At 40.6% G+C, this 9,970-nt stretch overlaps 1 protein-coding gene across 3 annotated transcripts in view; it reads right to left on the bottom strand.

Annotated features, from left to right (window-relative positions):
• The window catches only part of limk1a (LIM domain kinase 1a), a 49,531-nt gene that overhangs the window by 5,972 nt on the left and 33,589 nt on the right, over positions 1-9,970 (bottom strand). For all 3 annotated transcript variants that reach the window (XM_020600186.1, XM_020600187.1, XM_020600188.1), the window contains 7 exons: positions 5,090-5,199; positions 4,620-4,835; positions 4,180-4,285; positions 3,512-3,723; positions 2,730-2,916; positions 2,363-2,449; positions 165-296 (listed from right to left, as the gene is read on the bottom strand). In XM_020600186.1, coding sequence (XP_020455842.1) covers positions 165-296; positions 2,363-2,449; positions 2,730-2,916; positions 3,512-3,723; positions 4,180-4,285; positions 4,620-4,835; positions 5,090-5,199 — 1,050 coding nt within the window. The remainder of the gene's footprint in view (positions 1-164; positions 297-2,362; positions 2,450-2,729; positions 2,917-3,511; positions 3,724-4,179; positions 4,286-4,619; positions 4,836-5,089; positions 5,200-9,970) is intronic.

A 9,970-nucleotide genomic window follows, 5' to 3' on the forward strand; every position in this document is an offset into this window, starting at 1 on the left:
AAACATAACACTTGTGGTCACAACTATCGCGTATAGATGTTACACTAGGCTCTGCCTGAGGCAGCGTAAGACAGAAGTATTCCCTCAATTACCGCATGCTTTTTGACTACTGAACAGAAAACAGACACACTCGTATTCATGCAGGCACACACTCCTCCTCTCACCATTTTCTTGATGATTTCCCTCAAGGTGCCTCCCTTTATGTACTCTGCGATGAAGTTGAGCCTCTTGTCCTTGTAGAGGACTCCAATGAATTTAAGCACGTTGGGGTGATCCAGGCAACGCATGACCTTCACCTGATCAAACAACAAGTAGTTTCACATCGTGTCAAATGCATCAACCCTGCCTTACATATCTTCTCTACAATAAGCCAAAAGCAGAGGTGCAAAAGCATTTTGTCTGGTAAAAAAAATGCTCTAGGATATTTTAGGATCTTAGCTACCTTGCTAACTTATTATGAATGTTAACACTTACCTGGACCATTTTAAACATTAATGCTCAGGTTAGAAGGATCTCACTATTGGCTAAGCTGTAAACACATCACTGCTGGTGCCATACATTTAAATGTATATCAATTAATTGAGTTGAACATTAATGTGATAATACAATATCTTATTAACACTGGCAAAATAAAAAGGAATAGTCTGAAACTGTTGGATACAAGCTTAATTTGATTTCTTGTTGTTGGTTGAAAACATTGACACTGGGTGAGAGACAGGGTACAGGTCGCCAGTCTATTACAGTGCTGACATGTAGAGAAACAACCACACACACTCACAGACAATTTAAAGTCAACAACCAACTTAATCTGCATGTCTTTGGACTACGAGAGGAAGCTGCAGTACCCGGAGAGAACCCACATACCTCTTTTTCTACATCATTAAATAACTTACCAGAAAAATGCCCACTTGGACACAGATCATGATAATAGCTACCAAAAGTGACAGAAATCACCTCTGGGAAAATTTTATTTGATTTGTGCTTTTAATTTTCAGTTTGGCTCATGTCCCATCTGAAGGGGTTGGGGTTTAAGACCTACACTACAACCGGCCACTGGAGGGCAGCTGACTTGTGGTGGCTTCACTTCTGGGAGTTGTCACATCTTCCATCTTTATATACAGTCGCATTGTTTTCTTGTTTATTAAATCTGTGCTAAAAACCAAAATGTAAAAACAAATTGTGGTTTTGCAGGAAGTTACATGCAAGATTATTTTCTGTTTGGAAGCAGCCTTGATGTTAAGCTAAGCTAACTGGTTGTATTTACCGGACACAAGTTTTTGAACCAAATATTGATGATACCTGAAAAACTTAAGTTTTGTCCTTTGAGACCCATTGTAACTGAACTAAAGGTTCAGTTTACTGATTTGTACTATTACTGTTTTGTTTTTATTTAAACAGATAAACTACCTGTGTTTAATGCTACAAGTGTGGTTATAAGAGGTTACAGGTACTGCTCAAAGCATGACTCTGACATCTCATAAAACATTTCCTTCCCTGGTGACTGGGCTGACAGGGTGATGAAGGTGGAGGCGGCAGGTCCCTATTATCCATACATAAACATGAAACATTACCCTTCAAGTCACATGATATCTTTGTTGGAAATGCCCTTTCTAATCTTCACTACAGAGGCTGTGGAGCACCAAATGAGACCCCATAAGAGTCAGTAATGTGAGACATGGGCCACCTACCAATAAACAGCCACTGGGAGTAATAGCCATGCTTAACATGTGGCCAGGGTGTGTTTTATAGCCAGTCCTTTTTCATCATCCACACCAATTACAAAGCAAAGGCTCAGCATTATCTCAGCCTAATAATAAACTAAAACCCCACACATACAGACACACAACTAAAGGGGAACTATTTTGTAAACTTCAAACACCTCAGTTAGTCCGGGCGGAAGAGTGACTACAATACTGAACATCAAACAGGAACATCAGGCCAAATTTAGATCACTTCAAGGGTAGCAATAACTCAAACTGTACATTTCGGTGTATGGATCATTCTCTGTAATCTTTTCACATTAATGGAAGGTCAGGTCAAAACTAAGGCTTTATGTAAGACATAAACTATGTTCTGCTCATCCACAGTTTTTGGGAAACCCACTTCACTGACTTTTGGCTACTGGCTACTCTCATTTCAAAACTTGGACTAGCACTGAATCATCACTAATACAGGACTACAATTCTGTTTGTATTCATTGTGATCATACTAATCATTTTATGATCTGAGGTCAATATTTATTGACTTCAGATTTTCCCTAAGGACAAGCAAACAGTTGATTCAGCCTTGAACGGACAACTAAGTAGACGTAGGATTACGTTCATAAATGTTGTAACATCTGGGATTATCCTCCTCCACTCACCTCTTTCAGGAAAGTTTTCTGTGTCTCATCATCAAAGCGAATCAGCTCCTTCATCACCATCACCTCCCCTGTCTCCTTGTGGGTAACCTGGATAACACACAGTGATGTAATGAATCAAGTTGAGCAACAACCTAGGTGACATTACTCCTTTGCATAATTAACCATAAACATTTGGTTGTGACATTTTCATTCCAACTCTTATGTGTCAGTAAGGGAATTTTGAAAATTCCAAGATGTGTTACGTCCTCCTGTGTCTCCCCACCTTCTTATTTATCACAATGCTGCCACCTTCTGGATATTTAAAGTGTGACACCACACATGTGCTTCACATACAGCCTGGCAGTGTCTCCATAATGCCCAAATATACCTTAATGGCCTGTCCAAAGCAGCCTTTTCCCAGCACCTCTCCATGGATGAGGTCAGACGGGCGGAAGATGCGGTGAGTACGACTGGACACAACACGAAGTGATTCGGATCGGTTAATATCCTTCCTTTGGGAAATGGGGGACGCCGTGTTGCTGGAACCTGGTGACTTATCAATGCTGCAGCTCCGTCTGAAGAGATAGAGGGAAGGCAAACAAAGTAAGAAGAAGGGAAAGGAGAGAAGGGGAAACAGATGAAGAAGAGAATGAAGAGAGGGGAGCAGAGTATTTGATTACCACTTTAAGCTACATTAGAAACAGTTCATTCTTTACTGAAGGCAGATACAGGTTATGCTAAGAGCATAGTCAAAAGAATATCATAAACATGCTCTAAGCTTCTGAAGCTGCTAACATGAGTTAAAATGGAACCTAAAAAATACATTTCTGGCAATCAAACATTTAATCATAATTATTTATTATTATTTTAGCAGTCAAAAGAGTGGAATCAGCTACACCTCACTTCAGTGAAGCAAACCAAAGAGGTCAAAATAACTTCTGCTTTTCGTGAAACATAAACGGTGTTTATTAGGTTTTAACACACTTTAGAAAGGTTAGTAATTACAAGACATACAGAAGTGAAACTGCTGCCAATTGTGGGTTGAGCAAAAATGTTTATCACCAGATGATCATATTCACTGAACCTCTTGCACATTTAGTGCATTTCAACAGAAGTGTTGCCTACAGTAAAGTTGGGTACTGTAAGGCATTAAAGTTGCTCGTTTCTTACGTGATAATGCGGGATCTCAGGTTGCTGATGTTGGAGTTAGGAGGCTGGGTGATGGGGAGGATGGGGCTGGGGTCCTCTGACAGAGGGGTGGACAGGGGGCCGTCCACCTGATCCTCAGCCTCTGAGGAGCCTCCTTTGTGCCCCTGACTGTGAGGATCATGTTCAATAGTCAGCTGCAGCAGACGGCTTGTCTCCTGGATCAGCAGGTCAATCTGGAGAGGAAGAGGGGAGTCCAAAATTAGAACAGTAGAGCTCTCTATTATAGCTGAGGCAAAGGTCTAATGGATGATGTTCCTCTTTATAGTGCTCAGTTGGAACCTAATTGAATGTTCAAAACAAGATGAAACATTTATATCTGCTACTTAGTACCTTCAGCACAGATGAATATTTGATCTCCCCAGTAACATCACTAAAAGGTCAGTTCTTGTATTCACCACCAACTAACTGTTCACCTACTATTTACTTAATGTCAGAATAGATCAAATTAAAGTTTGGTTATTTCTTGTTCGCTACTGTAGGTGGTTAATATCTGTAATATCTGTGCTGGGTAGCATTTTTCTAGAATAGCTGCTCCACAAAAGGAAAATTCAATACACTGTGGTTTCATTTGCATATTTACAGTAAGGTATAATCAGTAACAAGGGACAAAGGGCCAGTGTGGTGAATACCTCATCCAGAGGAACATTGTGAACGGGGGTCCCATTGATTTCCAGAATCCTGTCTCCAACATGAATGGAGTTTTTCACATCTGGACTGATGCAGTCTGCATCCACCCTGGATAAAGGTTAAGAAAAAAGAACAGAAAAAACTCTTTAAACACAATGAATAATTTTCATGTAGACCTGAAGGCTGATGAAGTCTCATCTCATTTGAATAACAATGATTTCTGCTCTTTTGCTTCCACTCTATTATATACTGTAGGTTAAATGAATAATATCCATCACCCTGTCCTCTATTTAAATCCTTCATCCTTTGTCCTTCACCACACCGACCCCTCCTCACTTACTCTCCCCTTCCTAGTCAACTCTTGCTCTTCTTCTCAGTCTCTTTTTGTACAAAACAAAACATGCACACACGCACACGCACACACACAGGCTGAGATACTCACTGGGAGACTCTGACAGTGTGTCCATGTTCAGGGCTGTAGCCGTTGGTTGGGCTGAGAGGCTGGTCGATGGACACTGAGAAACCTCGCCCTCTGCGCCCGTTGTTTCCCTCGGAAGAGGCGGGGATGGACACCAGCGTGACGGTGTGAGGGATCCGTGAGCATGGCGAGTCCGGCAAGGACACCGGGGTGACAATGGTCTGGTAGTAACAGTGGCCACTGGAGCCATAAAGGAATAGCAGAAAAGGGATGATGGGATGAGGGAAGAAATGATGGATGGAAAGGAAGAAGGAAGTTATAAAACAAAAGAGGTAGCAAACGTGTTTGGGACAAGATGTTGCTTTACTGGATGAATTAAAATGATTTAAAATGTGTTAAAACCTGTCTTACTTTTGCAACCAGATGTTATGGTTTTGCTTAATTTTCACCGACCTTGTGTGCATTTCTTTTATCTTATAGTGGTTGATATTTACCAGTAGAGTTTGGATCTCTCCACCAGAGCATACGTGTCTCCATCACCGATGAACGTCCTGCAGTTCAGACAGGTAAAGCATTCTGGGTGATATTTCTGTTCCCCTGCAACCTGTTAGAGAAAAACCACATGCATATTTGAGTTAACATTTGTCCATTTGCTTCCTGAAAACAACTCAGAGTGAAAACCTGATATACTAGGATGCAGCGCTGTAGTCGAGTCACTATACCTAGAGTCTCCAGTCCCCACTTCCCAAGTCCAAGTCATCAAGCTCGATATTAAGCACAGCGGGTGAATAACGTATCAGACTCGAGTCCAAGTTTGAGTTATCACTGCTCAAATCCAAGTCAAGTCCTGAAAATCAGTCCGAGTCTTGGTGTCAAGTACTACAACAACGCTAAAATGTCAAACAGATTGTTCTATGATGCAGAGAGAAAACACTCGAGGGCAGAAATTCACAGCTGTATTTATGATGTAACTTGAGTGACGGGCAACATGAGGCTTTAATAACTGGTCAGAGAATTAGGGCGAGGTCTGGTCACTGAGGGTAATACTGAGTTAGCTGGGAGATTGAGTTTGCTGCTGCCAGATTTCCTCCAGAGCTTAGGGCAGTTTTGCAAACAAGAGAGGAAATTGAGTTATGGCCAAAAAACAGCAGGCAATGAGCAGATTAATCCCACTGGCAGATCTGAGGATGATTCGCCCCCTGGAGGTTTCAGGTCAAGCTGATCTTCAGACCAACAACCTATAACCAAAAACTCTTAAAATGATCACATAAATCACAAACATTGAAAAGACTGATTATGAACCATATTGGTTGAGCTTCCTAGTTTTACTGCTGCTCATTAAACCTGTGTATCCTTGTGTGTTGGGACTTTTAGCAAGAAAGTGATTAAGAAGCCCACATCCTGAATGGTGATTTTGTGCCCATCGATGCAGGTGACCCACCCAATCAAACACCTAATGCCCTCCATGAATAAACATGAGCTCCGATATTAAGCACCAAAGGTCGAGTCCAGCAGTGTATTCGCTCCCCAGAGGCTGTGTTTGTGATTCACTGTTGTGCTTAGAGTGGCAGAAAATACAGGAGGGAGTGGGGGCCCTGACAGTACTTTTCAACTGTAATGATCTGCAATGCTAATTCACTATACCAAGGCTGGGGGCGGGGGGCACTGCATGGAGGAGTGCTGAGCAAAGGATAAATACACCAAATGCAAAGGAAAGAACTCAAAGGACTTTTTATTCTGTCCCCTTTTTATCTAAAGAGAAAACAGAGGCACTTGTTTGACATTTCTTTTATAAAGTCCATTTACCATTTACCATAAAGGCATAAAAAAAAAAAATCGCTGTACAATACAGCTTAATCAGTTTATTGGCAGAAAATAAATCTATTCTGATAATCATTTTAGTTATTTTTCAAGCAGAAATGACAAACTTTGAATGCTTGAAGCTGCTCACTTATTAATATTTAATATTTTTCCTCAGAATTTATGATAGCAAATTAGATATCTCTGGGATTTGGTCGAACAATTTTAGTCCATCACAATGGACAGCTCGATATTATAACAGCATTACTTATATCAAACCAGCATCGCTGAAGAGAAAAAACAGAACTCGTGGATGCATACGTACGGCAGCAAAGTAAATGGAAAATTAAAGCTACCGAGTGCCCAGACAGAGGAAAATGCTGCTTGTAAATGTTCAGTAAAACTGAAACAAAATTAATAAACTGAGGCAAGAAGGGAGAAAGTGTGAAGAACAAAGAATCAATAAAATCATTATCCTTAGCCACATGGTTGCTGCTCTACCTTCCTGGGGGAGCAGAATTGAAACCACAAGCACACACACATAAACCACCCTACCCAGGCTGCAGGAATGAAGACACTGTACAAGCGTATTAATTAAAGCTTTAAAAACTATTCATTTCATTCCAGCTAAATAACAGAAAAAGATGCCACCACTTGGCTTGGACACACGGAGTGGGATACTGTAACACCCTGACTTAGCCGTATCTTTCAATTTTTTTCATGGGGAGTAAAAACAACAACATTTGATTGCCGCTGATAAAAGACAGAACACTCAGCTTTAACATTAAGAAGCGTCATCCCTTTGATTGTGTGTGTGTTGTGTAAGGACCGTGCTAACAACACAACAGTGTAGCTGAGAAACAAAGTGAGAGTGGGACGAGAAAACACAGACCTAATGGCTGTGTAATGGACAAGAAAACAAGGCGACTGAAGGGTTGATTAACCAACTTAATTTCTTCAATTGTCCTCCAAGCAACCTATTAAACAGAAGCCATAAATAATTACTGTCAACATCACCAACGAGTGTGAACACAACACACCAGAAAGTAGCAAGTATGAAAGAGCGATGAGGAAAGACAATCTAAGGACTTTACCAAATTAAGACATAACAGTACTCTGGCTCCGAGAGATCATTTTAAGAAAAGCAAATTAAAAAAAGTGCATTATATTAGGGCTGTGTTTATGTGGATAGCTGTGGATATACTGCGTGTGTGTTTCTGTGTGTCACTTGGGTACAGCCGTACAAATGGGGAAGACAGGAAGAGGGGACAGCTGGACGGAGATGAAAAGGGTGTGTGGCTCTGCTCAACCTGACACTGTGGCTGCCATTTGCTTAGGCAACACACATGTGCGTACACACACACACACACACACACACACACACACGCATATACCCATCCACTTTACAATCGCATCTGACAGGCGTCAGCTGCTGCCCTCACATTGAGAACGTGCTTCCTCTCCACAGTGTAGATATAAAGGCACACAGGAAGAAAGAAACTGTTGTGGATTAAAATAAACTCCACATTTATGTGATATCAAACCTTGCGACTTCTTGACAGTTTGCAAAAGACAGAGTCAAGAAACATCATGTGGATTAACACACCACTGGTTCCACTTTTTTATCCTCATTTAACATGGAAAAGCTGAATGTGTGTGTATCCTCAAGCCTCTTGGAGTGTTTGTCATTATTTCTGCATTAGCTCACCATGATCATGAGTGTGTGACTGCATGTTATCCAGTGGTCATGTGGCCTCTTCTAGTGACAAGAGACCAAACCATTTGCCTGTCTCCCTGGCAGAAGGGTGAGCAGGTCCCTAAGGTGCAGGAGTACCTGGGAATCTCAGTCACCTTGACTTCAGAGACAGTGTAATGTCCCTCGACTTCATCGGATAACTGATAAAAATGTAGTCCAAGTACAAAAAGAGACATTAAGCTATTATGGCTTATGCACAAGAGACATCTGAGGCCAGTACTCCCCAACCTTTTTGTCGTGTGTGTCCATAATAAAAGGTTTTTACTATTTATATGTCTACAAGTTGCAACAGTTTACTTGAGGAGTGATTGTTCCTCCTTGAATTGTTTAATTTTATCACTCGGACACCTGGATGGCCAAATGTGTGTGTAAAGTCTTTCTGAAGTTGCAGCAACACTGAACAGTTAAAAACATGTTGGCAATAAGTCAAGGTTTCTTTCAGTCACCCATGTGGACCCCTCCTGAGACAAGGACTGGGTAATCACAATAATCTTGCACATAATGAGAGCTGAGAACTGTGGAGGACCAAAAGTGGTGATCAAAAGGAATACTGAATAAATTATTATTTATAGAAATAATTAAAGTGATTAGTAAAACATTATATTTTTTTCCCTTTGGCTCTAAACAGTTGATGAACTCAGTCGACCACTTCTGCTTTTTAGTTGCTCTTTAAATGTGTTACGTTTCAGACTGAACCATTCAGCTCCAATTTAGCACAGTTTTCCTCATGACATTTCCCAGTTTCCTCACATGAATTCACACGTTCCTTGTTTATTATATTGGGTAAAGTGAGGAGTGTCTGTGTATGCAGGCCAGACTTCAATACCGAATAAAAGAAGAGCAGCCACAGATGCCAGTTGTTCAATCACAAATAACAGAGAAATGATTTGAAAATGAAGGCATCAGATCTGTTGAGTGCATCAGGAGGCTGATACATCTGAGTGGTCCTCCATAAAACCATGACATGCATGGTTGGACACTTTTCTCAGACTGAAGTAGATGAGTTTTTGTCAGCCGCAATAAACAGCCAAAGATGTGAGGAAATGGGAAATGTTTCATCAGGTTAATGATAGTTGAAGATGTCACCTTCAGCTCTGGGAAACTATGGACATGTTTCCCAGAGCTGAAGTTTTTATAAAATCCTCTCTGATTGCCAGTATGGTTTTAGGTTGAACCGGTCGACATCTTTGGCCATTACCGACCTGATGGAGGACATTACAAGTGCTATGGATGAGAAGAAATACACGATAGGAATATTTATTGACCTAAAAAAAGCATTTGACACAATCAGTCATGAATTATTAATGGACACGTTAGAGAAATATGGGATCAGAGGAATGGCTCTGACATGGATTAGAAGTTATTTGACACAGAGGCGGCAATTTGTGAAGTTGGGCAAATATAAATCAAGTTAGCTGGACATTGTATGTGGAGTGCCTCAGGGTTCTGTTTTGGGACCTAAATTATTTATATTATACATGAATGATATATGCAAGGTTTCTGATTTAGTGAAAGTGGTTTTTTTTGCTGATGACACTACCATATGGGCATCGGGTGAAAACCTACAGCAACTCTCTGGACAGGTTTCACAGGAACTTGAGAAGATAAAGAAATGGTGTGATAGTAATATACTATCTCTGAATTTGGATAAAACTAAATTTATGGTATTTGGGAATCGTAGACTAGATAATGAACTTCAATTGAAAAGTGGGGGAGCTAATATAGAACGAGTATATGAAATTAAATTTCTAGGTGTCATAGTTGATGACAAATTCTCCTGGAAATCTCATATCAGATATGTTCAGCACAAAATAGCAAA

Source organism: Monopterus albus, unplaced genomic scaffold (assembly GCF_001952655.1).
Source record: "Monopterus albus unplaced genomic scaffold, M_albus_1.0 scaffold45.1, whole genome shotgun sequence".
Lineage (NCBI taxonomy): Eukaryota > Metazoa > Chordata > Actinopteri > Synbranchiformes > Synbranchidae > Monopterus > Monopterus albus.